The 19,149-nt window shown below is 42.0% G+C and overlaps 1 protein-coding gene across 4 annotated transcripts in view; it reads right to left on the reverse strand.

Moving 5' to 3' along the window:
- The window catches only part of SPIRE1 (spire type actin nucleation factor 1), a 223,965-nt gene that overhangs the window by 59,718 nt on the left and 145,098 nt on the right, over positions 1-19,149 (reverse strand). For all 4 annotated transcript variants that reach the window (XM_040432593.1, XM_040432592.1, XM_040432591.1 and 1 more), the window contains exons 5-8: positions 16,051-16,122; positions 15,294-15,458; positions 15,043-15,129; positions 7,644-7,773 (exon numbers count right to left, since the gene is read on the reverse strand). In XM_040432593.1, coding sequence (XP_040288527.1) covers positions 7,644-7,773; positions 15,043-15,129; positions 15,294-15,458; positions 16,051-16,122 — 454 coding nt within the window. The remainder of the gene's footprint in view (positions 1-7,643; positions 7,774-15,042; positions 15,130-15,293; positions 15,459-16,050; positions 16,123-19,149) is intronic.

Genomic DNA, 19,149 nt, shown 5'->3' on the forward strand with positions numbered 1-19,149 from the left:
ATATTCATAGAGCTGTTTGTTACAGACGTGGCGATACCTAATATGTATACTTTTTTTATTTTATTCACTTTAGCACAATAATAGCAGTTTTGACACAAAAAAAATTATGTTTTAGTGTCTCCATGTTCTGAGAGCTATAGTTTTTTTTATTTTTTGGGCGATTGTCTTAGGTAGGGGCTCATTTTTTGCGGGATGAGGTGACGGTTTTATTGATAATATTTTGGGGGGCATACGTCTTTTTGATCGCTTGGTGTTGCACTTTTTGTGATGTAAGGTGACAAAAATGGCTTTTTTTTTTTACACTGTTTTTATTTTTTTATTGTGTTTATCAGACAGGGTGGATCATGTGATATATTTAGCCGGTCATTACGGATGCGGCAATACCCAATATGCGTGGGTCTTTTTTTTTTTCTGTTTATTATAAAAAAGGGGAAAGGGGTGTTTTTTTTCTTTTTTACTTTTTAATAAAATTAATAAAGTAATAAAATTAATAAATGACATTCACTTTTGGGGGTCTGATCCCCTCTGCAATGCATTACAATACATCTGTATTGTAATGCATTGCCTGTTACTATATAACATTGAGTCATACACTAACAGGTTGCCTAGGAGACACAGCCTGAGGCTGAATCTCCTCGGCTCCCGTAGAAGGCAGTTCCCGATGCCGTGCAAGGCATTGGGCAGCCTCTGCACGGCATCGGGCTGCCTTGTGTCGCATCGGGTCCCCGCCACAGCAGCACGGGGACTCGAAGCTCTCCCTCACCCGACACAAACCTCTTCTATGTCGCGGTCAGCGCGGACCGCGGCATAGAAGGGGCTAATCCGCCGGCATCGGCTTTTACAGCGATGCCGGCGGATACAGCAGGGGCCCGGCTACCACGGACTGCCGGACCCCTGCAGTGATCGCTCCGGTGCCCGCGCGATCACTATGACGTAATATTACGTCAAATTGCGGGAACTCAGTGATTCCCATGACGTAACAGTACGTCAAAGGTCGGGAAGGGGTTAACAAAACATTGAACTTAAGGCTGTAATGTAACACGAAGAAAGTCAAGGGGGGGGGGGGGTAAAGAGCAGAGATCTACATTCCTTGAAACATGCATCAAATTAATTAAGAATATACTCATTATCAAGCATGCCTAGCTCTGAGCAGTCAATACAGCACCATCACATTTACAAGCACAGTTAAACACTCATTAAAAGGAGGATGTAATACTTCTAGCCATCATGCTTACAGGTCCCACTTTCCATGACAGAATCCAGGATCAATTCTGTCCCTGTGCCTTGTCTATTCACCTACAGTTAATCAATATATTTACTGTCAAGAGTGTAAAAAGTGCAGATGGTGCAGGAATAAACAGCTAAGCTGGCAAAAAATTAAATTAAAAAAAACGTAACTAATGCAATTCTAAATTATTCAAAGAAAGAATCTGGCGAAGAAAGAGACTGCATATAAGCAGCTAGTATAGGTTCACCATTTATATGTCAGGAGCTAAAAGGCATATGAGACTGTTCAACTCAGTAATAAGGCTCACATTCAGATTCCATCTGATTAGACAGGAATAGCACTGCATGCAGCAATATTTTTTTCTGGCAAGATATTCAACACCACAACAGAACCCCTCAAACCCATTATAAGTCAATGGCATGGTGCAACGGGTCTGACTATGCATCACGGCTTAAAGGAACATGAAACCTAGAATTGAATCATAAAAGCAAAAAGAAATATAATTGCTCTCACTGTCAGCCTGCAACATTTTCTGCATGATCCTGAAACAGTTTTCCAGAATCCTCGCTAGTGTCACATCAGTGGTAAAGGTGTGCACCAGTTTTTGTCTGGCTGTTCGCCAGATACTAATACAGTCAATGGGGTCCAGCAGTGCACGGCCCTATCCGGCTATGCTAAATATACTGAACCTTTACCACATATGTGAAAGTAGCCTTAAAGAGTACATTTCCCGCTCGTGACATGCCTGTTTTAATAGCTTCATGCATTTCGCATGTAAAAACAATTCTGAAACATCTATTCTTATGTCTGTATGTTGTGCCGTTCCTTTATTATTTGTACTAGAAGTTATGAATGAATTGCTAGCAGTCTGCAGTAAGGGTACAGAGGGGAGGTAACCAGTTGGGGGTGCGAGTCTGAAAATGGCAACACTGATTGGATAGTGTGAGCCTGTGCAGTTACACCCCCCCAACTTGTTACCACCCCTCTGTACCCTTACTGCAGACTGCTAGCAATTCATTTATAACCTAGTGGAAATAATAAAGGAATGACACAATGTATAAATGCATAAATCTATTACAACAAACCTGTCAAGAGTGGTGACAGGTCCTCTTTAATCTACTGCTGATCTGCTTTATCTTCAATTGGTGCCTAACTGAGGGGGTGGGACTTAAAGGGGTATTCCCATCTTCTTGATCCTATTTGATTAAATTCTATACCCCCCAGTGAGCGTTTTTCTAAATATATAGTCTTTTAAAAATCCTATTGTTTTCTTGTAAAACAGAATAATTCAAATCTATTGTTGATATTCGCTGCCCATCGATACGGCCACTGCTTGCCGGCCTCATCCATGGGTCGCGCTTGCGCAGAGCTTACCCTGGTGATCCAGTGGCCGGCCTCTCATTCTTACAAGGAGCGCGCACGTCGCCGGGCGGCCGCGCATGTGCTGATCCATTTTCCTTCGTGCCGCGTCTACAATAGAAACGCGCATGCGCGGCTCCAACGCAGCACAAAGGAAGATAGTTTAGCGCATGCGCGGGCGCCCGAACAGTTCGTGGGAGGAAGAGACTAGTCCAGACATCGTTGGAAGAGCCAGCGGAGGACGTTGAAACTACTTCATAAGGGGTAAGTATTATTTTTACATCCACCACCAATTCCACCAACGATTGGGGGCCTATGGAGGCACTTGGGGGGGGCCTATGGAGGCACTTGGGGGGGGGCCTATGGAGGCACTTGGGGGGGGCCTATGGAGGCACTTGGGGGGGGCCTATGGAGGCACTTGCGGGGGGGCCTATGGAGGCACTTGCGGGGGGGCCTATGGAGGCACTTGCGGGGGGGCCTATGGAGGCACTTGGGGGGGGGCCTATGGAGGCACTTGCGGGGGGGCCTATGGAGGCACTTGCGGGGGGGCCTATGGAGGCACTTGCGGGGGGGCCTATGGAGGCACTTGCGGGGGGGCCTATGGAGGCACTTGCGGGGGGGCCTATGGAGGCACTTGGGGGGGCCTATGGAGGCACATGGGGGGGCTGATGGAGGCACATGGGGGGCTGATGGAGGCATATGGGGGGCTGATGGAGGCATATGGGGGGCTGATGGAGGCATATGGGGGGCTGATGGAGGCACTTGGTGGGCTGATGGAGGCATATGGGGGGGGCTGATGGAGGCATATGGGGGGGCTGATGGATGTAGCAGAGCTGAATATGCTGCTGTTCACCCATAGCTCTAATGGGGAAGGGAATAGACAGATGTAGCAGAGCTGTATATGTGGCAGGTCAGCATCAATGCTGGTGGAAGAGAGAAACAGATGTAGCAGAGCTGAATATACGGCTGTTCTGACACAGTGCTGGTTGAAGAGATAAACAGACAGATGTAGCAGAGCTGTATATGAAGCTTTTCAGACACAGTGCTAGTGGGGGAGTAGAAAAAAGATGTAGCAGTGCTGTATAGGAAGCCATTCAGCCAAAGTGATGTTAGGGGACTGGAGAAGACACATGTAGCTGAGCTGTATATGCATCTATAAAGATACACAGTGTAAGGTTTATAAACAACTGGAGTACAGCTGTAATGGAAAAAATCTGCATCAGTGCTGCTGGGTGGGGGTTGGTCAAGCTTTTGAGCTAATGTATAATATGGAATTATAGTTTTTGATGCACAGAATGGGTTTGTAAAAGATCAAACAGAGATTTTGTGTGTAAAACTGTGCAGAACAGCCAGGTGTTCCTGTACACTGAGCTCACTTCACATGGCTCTCTGATGATTCCCCAGCAGGTGGAGGGGCCTCACAGACACTGCAGGCTGCCAGACTGATGAGTCATACTCTTCACATGAACTAGCACGCAAGGACTGAGTTCTCAGTGTGATGTCATAAGGAGGTGTGGCCGGCCTTCACTCTAGCTGCCAAACCCGCTCAGCCTTAGCTGCAGGAAACCAGGAAGTGAACAGCTAGCTGGCAGCAATTGAGGATGAAGTAGCAAGATGGGAATACCCCTTTAATCTGTTTTTCTCTACTGCAGACATGGCAGATGGGGGAGGCTGATGCTCCAACCAGTTGTCTTACAGCCAGACACATGACAGCGAGGAGGAGGGACATAACTGAGCTAAGCATTTATCAGCTGAAAATGTATTTTTAAATTGGATTATAGGAATGAAGGAAATTAAGGTAAAAAAAAGTGCTGGAATAATTTTAACTATTTTTTTGTGGATTTTCGGCACATAGAGTGCTTTAAAGGGGTTGTTCGGGTTCAGAGCTGAACCCGGACATACCCTTTTTTCACCCAGACAGCCCCTCTGAGGCTAGCATCAAAGCATCTCATGCTCCGATGTGCTCCCGTGCCCTGCGCTAAATCGCGCAGGGCACAGGCTTTTTTGTTTTCAATAACACACTGCCGGGCGGTAACTTCCACCCGGCAGAGTGTTCGGTGCTCTGAGGGGCCGGCTTTAGCTCTGCCCTAGCCGTTTTACTGGCTAGGGCAGAGCTAAATCCCACCCATCAGTGCCGGTGACGTCACAGGGTTTCCTGTCAGCCCCATGGAGAGCCCCGGTACGTCACCGTAACTCCTAAAAATGCCTTTGCCCTGCGCAATTTAGCGCAGGGCAAAGGAGAGCATCGGAGCATGTACTGCTCCGATGCTCATGTCAGGGGGGCTGCCGGGGTAAAAATAGAGGGATGTCCGGATTCAGCTCTGAACCCGGACAACCCCTTTAAATGGAAACCACAACACAATGTGAACAGAGCCTGCTTTGAACATTAAATAATATACACTTTGCAAAAAAAAAAAGTTAAACAAATTGAATCTCCTGTAAGAACACTAGCTTGGAGAACAAAAAGTCTTGTGTCTACAGCTATATACAGTTGAAACTCGAAAAATTTGAATATCGTGCAAAGTTCATTTATTTCAGTAATGCAACTTAAAAGGTGAAACTAACAGAGGAGATAGACTCATTACATGCAAAGTGAGATATTTCAAGTCTTTTTTTGTTATCATTTGGATGATTATGGCTTACAGCTTATGAAAACCCCAAAGTCACAATCTCAGGTATCCTTTGCTCAGGGGGTATTAGCTGACTAGAGTGTGACACTTTGAGCCTAGAATATTGAACCTTATTACAAAATTCTAATTTTAAGTTATATTACTGAAATAAATGAACTTTTGCACGATATTCTAATTTTCCGAGTTTCACCTGTAAAGTCAATGCTTTCATTTAAAATGCATTTTAGAAAATGAAATCCAATTCTTCTTGGTTGATCTGAGTAACAAGGACATTTTTTCTCAATATTCATACATGGGATAAAAAGATGAAAATTTAAAAAAGCCTAAAGGAGATGCTTACAGCAACCCAGCAGGTTGAGTCTTTCATCTTCTAAACCTAACTTTAAAGGGAACCTGTCATCAGCTTTATGCTGACCTCACTGACGGCAGCATAAAATAGTGACAGAAATGCAGATTTCAGCGGTGTGTCACCATGAGCTAAAAGTAAGTGGTTGCTGAGAACCAGTATCATAATCATTGCAGCACAGGCTTTGAAAATAGTCAAATCTACCCGAGAAGAGTCCTGGTTATCCATAATCTCCTGCTCTCTCACCCATCTGCTGATGACTGGCAGTTCTCTCCTAGAGAGAAAGGGAGAAAACTAGGTAGAAGACGGTCAGTCATCAGCAGGTGGGCGGGAGAGCAGGAATTCATGAATAACCAGGACTCTTCTCAGGTGGCCGGGACTCTTGTCAAGGCCCAGTCTGCAATGGTTGTGATGTTGGTTCTTGGCAACCACTTATTTTTAACTTATAAATGACAGACCGAAGAAATCAACTCACCTGTCTCTACTTTATACTGCTGTTAGTACGGGCAGCATAAAGTTGACGACAGGTTCCCTTTAAATATGAGATCTAATAACGCATTAAAAACTCTGTGCTCCTTGTTTTGCATGCGCAAGGTTCTATAAATGCGTTGAGAACAGAGAAGAGACCAAGTAAGCCGTTAGTTTGAAGTTTGTCTGTAAAGCCGACATAAAAGAAACTAATGATGCAAAGAAATAAACATGAAAGCAGAGAACAGCTGAGAAGCAACATAAATGCGTGTTCATATATAAATGAGACAAATAAATACCGACTAATACTTTAACACACCCACAAAGCCAATATATTGTGTTATACTGGCATCATGTATACACTCTGTGGTTCTATTTCACAAAGTAAAAGCATAAAATCTGTCCGTAGCCCTACCCTGGTTAACTAAACGCCGCATTTATAATTCTTCTGTTGGATATTAGGGCTCCTCCTATCAATATCATCCATGAAGTAAGGGGATCTATACTAAAAAAGCCGCTCTCTTCATTTTGTACTAAAGCAGATAATATTTTTGCAGCTGTATGAAACAAATGTTACATTATATACTCACCGTATGCATAGAATATTGCCACATATCTTTTCAAAATCTATTGTAAACCTTATAGGAATAGGTCTGGTGTGCAGGAACATCTAGCTTATAGACATTTCAGCCCACAGGAGAGAAGATGATGTCTAGAACCTGTTACTGTGGCCATACACATCAGACAGGTGGTGTTTGTTCAACCATCAACCTACAATCTGCTGATCCAAGAAAGAAGGTTTGTCCACAAATGATCTTTCCTTGAATGAAAGATCTTTGGGCTGAGTTCTTTACAGACAATGGTGGTCTGTCATCGGTAGGCTAAAATGATCGTTCATTGCTAAATGTCACCTGGCAAATGATCGTTTTTTGTTGAACTTGTCCATTTTCATAAAATTTTGTCTAATATGTATCTTTACTCCTCTATCCCCCTCCACATAAGACTTGTGAACTGTGTAGAAACATAAACCTATACTAAAGCTGGTCTTGTTGTTGTTTTCCGGTATTGAGATCCAGCAGAGGATCGCAATACTGGGGAAAAAACTGTTCTGTTTAGTCCTCATGAATTCTTAATGGAAAGAGATCCGTTCAGGATGCATCAGGATGTATTATGTCACCATTCCGCTTTGTGACCGAACACAAAACCGCTGCAAGCTGTGGCTTTGTGTCCGGTCATAGAAACTGAAAAAAAACTGATCCGGCACTGAAAACAGTGTAAGTCAATGGTGACTGATCAGTTGTTTTAAGAGCCTAAAAAAACGGATCCGTCACCCATTGACCTTCAATGTATTTAGTGATGGATCCTTTTTTTTTCCGTTTTGAACGGATGCATGCTGATGTGCAAAACCAAAATGGATCCGTCTAATTCCTTTGCCGGATCTCAATACCAGAATTAACAACGCAGGTGTGAAAGTAGCCTAAGTTAAAGCCTTTGAGGCATCATTTTGAAGTATACAAATCCATGAACACAGGAAATAAAAAAGATAACACTGTAACATAACAACATGTTTCTCCCTCTTTCAAAAAAAATTAAAAAAAAATCACACTCTTACTTAGCCGGCTATGCCTAATTTCATCGGGAGACACGGGGCGAAGCTTCCTTTCAGATTTAATCTCCTCCAGTATCCGTTCATGCAGACTTTGCGGACGAGGTGGGGTAGGTTTCAGTTTCCGTGCAGATACCTGCAGGGATAAAACTTATTAGCGCCCACTGTATAAATTTAGTGTGCCAAAAACTTACAAGACTAAAAGAAGCTGGTCAATAGGAACGTAGACAGGAAGTCCAGAAACGTGTGCCCCTGTGATCACAATTTTACCAATCATCTCAGGTACTGAGAATCTCCGGACTCATTTGTGTATACGGATTATGCGAGAATTATATTTACAAAACCTTTTTATGTTTTTCTTTTTTTTTTCAATATCAAAAACTTTGCTGACAAATGTGGCGCAGGCTAAAAGCAATGACAGGTCAGGTCTAATAAGTGGCAGAGATTTCAGTACATAGTGCAGGGCATTCAGCAAAAAACTAGCATACAAATGTGGTGAAATTTATAAAACTGCAGACAATTTTCATTAAAACATTATCTTTTCATACTTTACCACATTTTAAGGATACTTTCACACAGCACTTTTGTAACTTAAAAAATAAGCCAGTCAGATGTTACGTGCTAGCCAAAAGGAAATGATAAAACTGTGATTTTTGCAGTGGTATTTTAAGACAGTTTCCTTGTTTTAGTTTGTTTTATGCCCTTAGTGGTGTTTTGTTTTCTCAAATTGCACCATGCTCTGGGTGTAATGTTTTTTTTCAGCAATTTTCCCACAGACTTCTCTATTGGAAAAAAGAACACCAGAAATGTGTGACCAAAAATATCACCACAAAAAAACCCCACCTAAAAATGACAGAAGACTCCAAAAAACTAAGTTTTTGGAGTACCCTAAAGACTAAAGTGTTCGTCACATGTCACACTGGTGATAACAATACTCCCCTACAGTATGTTGCGATGATTTAAAAAAAAAAAAAAATGTTAAAAAGTGACATTAACCTTAAAACAAGATGGTTATACATCTGTTGTGCAACGCAAACCATGCAAAACTCCTGGGAGACCAGTGACCGAGATCACAAATCATACTCTGGGGTAAGAGGGTTTTATCTATATGTACAGTAAAAATCCATGGGTCAGTCTCAGATTTCTGCCAAGAATTACGAACCAGATTTTTCTGGCAGAAAATCTGCAGAATGAACATAGACTTAAGGCTGTTCGCAAAATACAGATACTGTACGTGTTGCATCCACATTTTTTGCAGACCCACTGACTTCAATGATTCTGTGGCCTGCATTTTGTGGCCAAGTAAAGGTCATATTACTTGGCCACAAAATGTGGAATGCACACAGATCATCCGTGTACTATCCCAATCCGTATGTCCGCTCCGCATAAAGACAGAATATGTCTGCCCTGAAGTCAAAGGATACGCAAAAAAATGCAGACCATATCAGCATTTTGCATATCGCAATTTGTGAACCGCATGACGGATACGGTCAAGTACATAAGGTCTAAATAGTGTTTCTCCACCCATGGTATGTGTCCTGTAAGTAGTCTAAGCCACAGGTCCAGGAGATACACCGCACGGCTGGGAGCAGCTATACCAGTTTTATGTTTTTTGGGGGGAATTTTGGTTAATCATGTCAAAAACATAGTAAATTGCTGTGCTGCTCGGAAAAACTGAGGCGTTGAGGTTTCAAGGATTTTTTTTCAATAATCGTAAGAAAATGACGAGAGCGTACAGCAATGCTCCACCTCCTTCCTCCAGCATCACTAATGCTGTGTGTGGCCACATTCATTGAAAACTATATGCAGTTGCAATAAAAAGTATGTAAACCCTTTGGAATGATATGGATTTCTGTACAAATTGGTCAGAAAATGTGATCTGATCTTCATCTAAGTCACAACAATAGACAATCACAGTCTGCTTAAACTAATAACACACAAAGAATTAAATGTTACCATGTTTTTATTGAACACACCATGTAAACATTCACAGTGCAGGTAGAAAAAGTATGTGAACCCTTAAATTTAATAACTGGTTGAACCTTTGGCAGCAATAACTTCAACCAAACGTTTCCTGTAGTTGCAGATCAGACGTGCACAACGGTCAGGAGTAATTCTTGACCATTCCTCTTTACAGAACTGTTTCAGTTCAGCAATATTCTTGGGATGTCTGGTGTGAATCGCTTTCTTGAGGTCAAGCCACAGCATCTCAATCAGGTTGAGGTCAGGACTCTGACTGGACCACTCCAGAAGGCGTATTTTCTTCTGTTTAACCTCTTGCCGCAACTGTATCGCGGCTCCCCCAGGCTACGCTAACGCCGATTGGCGTCATCTCGCGTGAGCCGAGATTTCCTGTGAACGCGCGCACACAGGCGCGCGCGCTCACAGGAACGGAAGGTAAGAGAGTGGATCTCCAGCCTGCCAGCGGCGATCGTTCGCTGGCAGGCTGGAGATGTGATTTTTTTAACCCCTAACAGGTATATTAGACGCTGTTTTGATAACAGCGTCTAATATACCTGCTACCTGGTCCTCTGGTGGTCCCCTTTGTTTGGATCGACCACCAGAGGACACAGGTAGCTCAGTAATATGTTGCACCAAGCACCACTACACTACACCCCCCCCCCCCCTGTCACTTATTAACCCCTTATTCACCCTTGATCACCCCTGATCACCCCATATAGACTCCCTGATCACCCCTGTCATTGATTACCCCCCTGTCATTGATCACCCCCCTGTAAAGCTCCATTCAGATGTCCGCATGATTTTTACGGATCCACTGATAGATGGATCGCATCCGCAAAACGCATACGGACGTCTGAATGGAGCCTTACAGGGGCGTGATCAATGACTGTGGTGATCACCCCATATAGACTCCCTGATCACCCCCCTGTCATTGATTACCCCCCTGTCTTTGATCACCCCCCTGTAAAGCTCCATTCAGACGTCCGCATGATTTTTACGGATCCACTGATACATGGATCGGATCCGCAAAACGCATACGGACGTCTGAATGGAGCCTTACAGGGGCGTGATCAATGAATGTGGTGATCACCCCATATAGACTCCCTGATCACCCCCCTGTCATTGATTACCCCCCTGTCTTTGATCACCCCTCTGTAAGGCTCCATTCAGACATTTTTTTGGCCCAAGTTAGCGGAAATTATTATTTTTTTCTTACAAAGTCTCATATTCCACTAACTTGTGTCAAAAAATTAAATCTCGCATGAACTCACCATACCCCTCACGGAATCCAAATGCGTAAAAATTTTTAGACATTTATATTCCAGACTTCTTCTCACGCTTTAGGGCCCCTAGAATGCCAGGGCAGTATAAATACCCCACATGTGACCCCATTTCGGAAAGAAGACACCCCCAGGTATTCCGTGAGGGGCATATTGAGTCCATGAAAGATTGAAATTTTTGTCCCAAGTTAGCGGAAAGGGAGACTTTGTGAGAAAAAAAATAAATAAAATCAATTTCCGCTAACTTGTGCCAAAAAAAAAAAAATTCTATGAACTCGCCATGCCCCTCATTGAATACCTTGGGGTGTCTTCTTTCCAAAATGGGGTCACATGTGGGGTATTTATACTGCCCTGGCATTTTAGGGGCCCTAAAGCGTGAGAAGAAGTCTGGGATCCAAATGTCTAAAAATGCCCTCATAAAAGAAATGTGGGCCCCTTTGCGCATCTAGGCTGCAAAAAAGTGTCACACATCTGGTATCGCTGTACTCAGGAGAAGTTGGGCAATGTGTTTTGGGGTGTCATTTTACATATACCCATGCTGGGTGAGATAAATATCTTGGTCAAATGCCAACTTTGTATAAAAAAAAATGGGAAAAGTTGTCTTTTGCCGAGATATTTCTCTCACCCAGCATGAGTATATGTAAAAAGACACCCCAAAACACATTGCCCAACTTCTCCTGAATACGGCGATACCACATGTGTGACACTTTTTTGCAGCCTAGGTGGGCAAAGGGGCCCACATTCCAAAGAGCACCTTTAGGATTTCACAGGTCATTTACCTACTTACCACACATTAGGGCCCCTGGAAAATGCCAGGGCAGTATAACTACCCCACAAGTGACCCCATTTTGGAAAGAAGACACCCCAAGGTATTCCGTGAGGGGCATGGCGAGTTCCTAGAATTTTATATTTTTTGTCACAAGTTAGCGGAAAATGATGATTTTTTTTTTTCCCTTACAAAGTCTCATATTCCACTAACTTGTGACAAAAACTAAAAACTTCCATGAACTCACTATGACCATCACGAAATACCTGGGGGTGTAGTTATACTGCCCTGGCATTCTAGGGGCCCAAATGTGTGGTAAGAAGTTTGAAATCAAAATGTGTAAAAAATGACCGGTGAAATCCGAAAGGTGCTCTTTGGAATATGGGCCCCTTTGCCCACCTAGGCTGCAAATAAATGCCACACATGTGGTATCTCCATACTCAGGAGAAGTTGGGGAATGTGTTTTGGGGTGTCATTTTACATATACCCATGCTGGGTGAGAGAAATATCTTGGCAAAAGACAACTTTTCCCATTTTTTTATACAAAGTTGGCATTTGACCAAGATATTTCTCTCACCCAGCATGGGTATATGTAAAATGACACCCCAAAACACATTCCCCAACTTCTCCTGAGTACAGCGATACCACATGTGTGGCACTTTTTTTGCAGCCTAGGTGGGCAAAGGGGCCCACATTCCAAAGAGCACCTTTCGGATTTCACCGGTCATTTTTTACACATTTTGATTTCAAACTACTTACCACACATTTGGGCCCCTAGAATGCCAGGGCAGTATAACTACCCCACAAGTGACCCCATTTTGGAAAGAAGACACCCCAAGGTATTCGCTGATGGGCATAGTGAGTTCATAGAAGTTTTTATTTTTTGTCACAAGTTAGTGGAATATGAGACTTTGTAAGAAAAAAAAAAAAATCATCATTTTCCACTAACTTGTGACAAAAAATAAAAAGTTCTATGAACTCACTATGCCCATCAGCGAATACCTTAGGGTGTCTACTTTCCGAAATGGGGTCATTTGTGGGGTGTTTGTACTGTCTGGCCATTGTAGAACCTCAGGAAACATGACAGGTGCTCAGAAAGTCAGAGCTGCTTCAAAAAGCGGAAATTCACATTTTTGTACCATAGTTTGTAAACGCTATAACTTTTACCCAAACCATTTTTTTTTTTTACCCAAACATTTTTTTTTTATCAAAGACATGTAGAACAATAAATTTAGAGAAAAATGTATATATGGATGTCGTTTTTTTTTGCAAAATTTTGCAACTGAAAGTGAAAAATGTCATTTTTTTGCAAAAAAATCGTTAAATTTCGATTAATAACAAAAAAAAGTAAAAATGTCAGCAGCAATGAAATACCACCAAATGAAAGCTCTATTAGTGAGAAGAAAAGGAGGTAAAATTCATTTGGGTGGTAAGTTGCATGACCGAGCAATAAACCGCTAAAGTTGTGGAGTGCCGATTTGTAAAAAAGGGCCTGGTCTTTAGGGGGGTATAAACCTGTGGTCCTTAAGTGGTTAAGCTATTCTGTTGTTGATTTACTTCTATGCTTTGGGTCGTTGTCCTATTGCAACACCCATTTTTTGTTGAGCTTCAGCTGGTGGACAGATGGCCTTAAGTTCTCCTTCAAAATGTCTTGATAAACTTGGGAATTCATTTTTCCTTCGATGATAGCAATCCGTCCAGGCCCTGACGCAGCAAAGCAGCCCCAAACCATGATGCCCCCACCACCATACTTCACAGTTGGGATGAGGTTTTGATGTTGGTGTGCTGTGCCTCTTTTTCTCCACACATAGTGTTGTGTGTTTCTTCCAAACAACTCAACTTTGGTTTCATCTGTCCACAGAATATTTTGCCAGTATTGCTGTGGAACATCCAGGTGCTCTTGTACAAACTGTAAACGTGCAGCAATGTTTTTTTTGGACAGCAGTGGCTTCCTCTGTGGTATCCTCCCATGAAATTCATTCTTGTTTAGTGTTTTACGTATCGTAGATTCGCTAACAGGGATGTTAGCATATGCCAGATACTTTTGTAAGTCTTTAGCTGACACTCTAGCATTCTTCTTCACCTCATTGAGCAGTCTGCGCTGTGCTCTTGCAGTCATGTTTACAGGACGCCCACTCCTAGGGAGAGTAGCAGCAGTGCTGAACTTTCTCCATTTATAGACAATTTGTCTTACCGTGGACTGATGAACAGCAAGGCTTTTGGAGATACTTTTATAACCCTTTCCAGCTTTATGCAAGTCAACAATTCTTAATCGTAGGTCTTCTGAGAGCTCTTTTGTGCGAGGCATCATTCACATCAGGCAATGCTTCTTGTGAAAAGCAAACACAGACCTGGTGTGTGTTTTTTATAGGGCAGGGCAGCTGTAAAAAACACCTCCAATCTCATCTCATTGATTGGACTCCAGTTGGCTGACACCTCACTCCAATTAGCTCTTGGAGATGTCATTAGTCTAGGAGTTCACATACTTTCTCCACCTGCACTGTGAATGTTTACATGGTGTGTTCAATAAAAACATGGTAACATTTAATTCTTTGTGTGTTATTAGTTTAAGCAGACTGTGATTGTCTATTGTTGTGACTTAGATGAAGATCAGATCACATTTTATGACCAATTTGTGCAGAAATCCATATCATTCCAAAGGGTTCACATACTTTTTCTTGCAACTGTAGCTGCATTAATTGTACTGTGGATAGTGGCATCAAATGAGCAGTGGGGATATACGCCATTAACAGGCGACTGAACAGCAACATTAATTGATTCTCAGTGGTCTGGGGACTATTAATTGAGCAGTGTATTTGGATATTAAGAAGGCATTGTATGGCATATCAATTAGGAGAAAACTGGGAACCTTCACACTGGCATTGATTTTGTGTTGTGTTGCTTTTCACGCCTATTGTATTTCATTATACGCAATTCTTTTATGCATGAATCAGAACTACGGGCGATATCAGCATAATATGCTGCCAGCTGAGAACATGTGCTCAGATTGCAATGGACCATAGCTTGGAGAGTCCTTGGAAATTTCTTTCAGTAGGAGTTGCTAGAGTTAGAAAGGTTGAGAAGCACTTTCTATACACATAAAATCTGGAAAATGTTTCCAACAAGTAAAATTACAATATTCATTTCAACCACCATTACGAAGAGGTCAAAGATATACTGTTTAGAGCTGCAAACAAGTGTTTCCAAAATGCCTACGACCTGATTACTCCTGTGGGAGACGTACCGCCAGCTGTTTAGATGAATAATCTGCTTTTACAGTAAGAGGCTGCATGCACAAATAGCAGAGGCTGGCGTGGAATTTGAAGGCATTTAATTCATCAAGTCAGATGAGCTAAAAGCATAGGATACATGATTGCTGCTTAGCGAGAATACATACAGGATTTAACGGAGGTCTGGACCGTATAAAATCCAGGATTATTTCATGAGCACTCTTCTTTAATCGTGGAGGGATGTCACCCTGAACCTAGAACGAAATAAACATCATAAAGGTCTTTTAGTGTCAGGAGAAGACAATGATGACGTCTAACTGTATATACTAGAAACATAGCAACTCAATGTCTGGACAAATGGAGCCACAGAGAACAAAGTTACATGCAGCAAGGCTGAACGTCTACAGAAACCACTCACCATCACCTTCCTCAAGGTGTAACGTTTGAATCGGATGTCATCCATTAGCATCTCATATGGAGTCAGCTGGAACTCAATAGGCAACATGTTGTACTGACGCTCTTGTACTTTCTTCAGTTTGACTCCATTTCGGAGGTCACGCATTACCTGGACCCAAAATCTGGCCTGAGAAGACATGTCCACATCAAAGAAAAATGAGATGAAGTCAGATATATAACTTGACTCCTTACAAATATGGGCCTATAATAACAATTTTCAGATCCCATCCATTTATGTAACAATATAATCACATGTATTTAAAGGTACTAGGTCTTCATGAAACCAGTGACCATCAACATGAATGACAAATTTGAGGAATGTTAAAGGGGTTGACTCATCCCAGACATTGATGGCATATTGCTAGGATAGGCCATCAATGTCAGATAGGTGCAGATCTCATCTCTGAGACCAGCTACTATGTCCAGAATGGAGACCCTAAGGTGAACCGAGGGGAGGCACGCATGTGCGGCCACTCTCCGTTTACCACTTCAGTTCGCTTGGCTCTTTTCAAAACTCCCCTACCAGTGAACGGAAGAGGGTGGCCGCGCATATCCTACCTGTATCAATGTCTGAGATGCGCCAACCTCTTTAAGAATATTTTAATTGGGAAATTGTTAGTACAGTGCCACAAATAAATGAAGTCTTGTCTACTACTATGTTCATAATAACATAACATTTAGTAATTATCACTTTAAGGGTTACAATAACAGTATCTCACCCAATCTGAATTTTGCAAATCATCAAGGTCCGTCCTGGAGTCTTTTTCCATCTCTTGAATCTTCTTTAAACTCTATACAGAAAAATATAATACATAAATTGGAGCAAAAAACTCCCCAAAAACATATATCATAAGTATTAGGCTTGATTCAGAAGGCTGTTCTGATTTTCATCGCAAAACACGTGCGTATCTGGATATCCGTTTGGCATCTGGGTGTGTCGTCTTTTTTTTTTTAGGCCTGTTTCACACTGCCATTATTAGCTCTGGCAGATTGTTTCAGCAAAGAACAGCCTGCCAGAGCTCACCAAATCCGGCATTGCCAGATGTTACCGGAATGCTGGCCGGCGCTGTTGACTATAATGGGGAGAGATCCAGCCACTACCCAGCATATATACCGGGATTTGGCCACACAAAAAAACGCTCCGGCAGATTGTTCTCTGACGTAACTAATAGCTTGTCTGTGCTGAAAGCCTGAAGTGTGAATTGCACTATTTAATGGCTCCACGTGCTAGGCAGGTGCAGTGCCAATAGGACATGGACTAACATTACTGCTGCCTGGATCAGGTCTTTCACTGCTAATTACCCTAAATCTAGAAATAAACTAGTGATAGGATTTCACCACTCACTCCAGTGCCTGCCACTTTGCTAAATATGCAGAGATACTTATTATAAAGTGCTGCGGGGGCAGATCTCATGTGGTGCCCACATCGACTGTATGGTGCCCTGTATTTAAAAAATACCAGAATTGATGAACATCTAGAAACGATGATGTAAAAGGAGACTAAGAATATGTTTACACTGAGTGTTTTGGGTGGGAAATCCATGCCAAACACATGCAGAACATCCCTGTTAATAGATAAAAAATAAAATAAAATTAAAAATTAAAAAAATAAACAACTCTGCAAATAGTCATCAGGAGGAATTCATCAAACTCCACTTTCACTCCAGAATTCTGTCTTTAAAAATTCACAAAATAGGGCTTTAATTGTGCAAGATTTTTGAAACTTTTTGCATTTTTCCACCACTCTCCAGTTTAGTAAATTAGGTGGAAATGTAGGCGTGGTTAGCTATGTTAGGCCGCCTGCTCACAGTGCGGAATACATGAGGTTTTTCTGCGTGGATTCCTGGGTGGGAAAAACCGCAGCCTAGCACAGAACCAGCAAAGTGTATGAGATTACACAAATCTCATTTACACGTTGCGGAAATTGAGCTGGCATGCAGGTTTCCAAATCTGCAGCATGTCAATTACGTCTGCGGTTTTAGCTGCGGATTTCACTTTTTTCCAATGAAGGGAGAGATCTGCCGCAAAAGTGCATCAAAAATCCACACAAAAAAAACGCTGTTAGACATTGCAGATATGGTGCAGAAACACCCATAAATATCGCACTGAAATTTTTTCTGTGTGTTTTCTAAGTCAATCATGTGAACATAGCCTAACACGCATTAGTCTAGCAACTAAGGGATACTGTATACTTAGGCTGGGCTCACATCTAAGGTGAAATTACGAGTTTCTGTTCCGGCATACAAACAGAAATTTGGAATTGCCAGAACCGGCATATGTTAGGGCCATATAAATCCCACTGATTATAATTTGATCTGTCGGATTTTCACTATGGATTTTGGCATTCTGACATGCAGCAGAATTTTGTCTTTTTTTTTGTTGTTGCCAGATTCGTTGACAAAGGCACCTGAACCTCCATCACAGATGCGAATGTGTCCTTAGGATTTGTGTGTTTTCATATTAGATGCACTGGAGAAATAAAGTTGTAAAAGTGTAAAAAAAAAAAATTCTTGAAAGAAAAAAAAAAAAAAAGCTGTATACTTTATAATGTGAAGATACCTGAAGGGCAGAAGTGTCCAACCTAGTATGCCAGAAAATGTATTACAGGGTGATCTGAAAGTAGCCCTAATTTATCACAACTGCTCTTATCAGGCCCACTATTCCCCATGAATGGAGGTTTTTGAGTTCTTACTATGATGAGTGACAAGTCTTCACAGAACTGAATATACCTAGGTAAATTTCTGTGTACAGCACATCGTCCATGATAGAGTCAGATCATACAAACGGTGTCCACTGAAGCATGTGTTTTGCTTGGCTTCAGCAGCTCCCAGCGTGACTTTTCCTGTTGCAGTCCCTATAACTGTACCATTCGGTTTCACTGAAGCTGGCATTTTCTTCTTTTCATACACAAGCTTTTTCCAAGAATGTTGCTTAATAGGGCCTCATAACAATGTGTCCTTTCAAGACATGAATAATCTTTGAAGATTTTTCTTCAGTTGCTTTAGTGGAAAGTCAAAAGTGAGAGCCAAGATAATGTTTCACAAGCAGACTATCAATAAGGGACTTTAACCCTTTCCTGATGTGGCAATTTTACATTTTTTTTGCAGGACAAGTTGTACTTTCTAATGGCACCATTTAATATAGCATAGGATATAGTGGGGAAAAAAATTCCAAATGGAGTGAAATCGGAAAAAAAAAAAACATGCAGTTCCGCGAGTTTTACTTTTTTTTTTTTTTTTTAACGGCATTCACAATGCGGCAAAACTGACTTGTGCTCTTCATTCTCCAGGTCAGTATGAATCTAAGTAGATGTGGGGGCTCATTTTTTTAAAAAGTTTTTAATAATACAATTCTGGGGTGGTATGAGTTTTTGATCACTTTTTATTTAATTTTTTTTGGGGGGAGATAAAGTGATGAAAAAACGGCAAATCAGCCATTTTTAATTTTGGGGGAAAGGTGGGTGATTAGATTTTTTTTATTTTTAAAAACCTTTTTTTACTTTTTTTTGTAACTTGAACAGCATAATGGAATTTGCTCCATTATTCTGTACAGAAATATATCCCACTTGCTGGACTGAACTTTGATGTCCTAATAATAAGCCTGTTCATTATTAGAACACGGCGATTTCCCCAATCTCGGCCGGGGGAAAATGCGTCTGACCTGGAAGCACACGTTTCCGGGTTTTAGCACACTCAGATGCAGTGTTCACATTTGACCAAGGTATCTGAGGGGTTAAATGTCCACAGTCGGCATTACCGCAAATCGGGGATTTTAGCTGCAGTGGCTATGGCATTCGCTCGCTCCACAGTGGGCACCAT

The sequence above is a fragment of the Bufo bufo genome, chromosome 5 (assembly GCF_905171765.1).
Source record: "Bufo bufo chromosome 5, aBufBuf1.1, whole genome shotgun sequence".
In the NCBI taxonomy this organism is placed as follows: domain Eukaryota; kingdom Metazoa; phylum Chordata; class Amphibia; order Anura; family Bufonidae; genus Bufo; species Bufo bufo.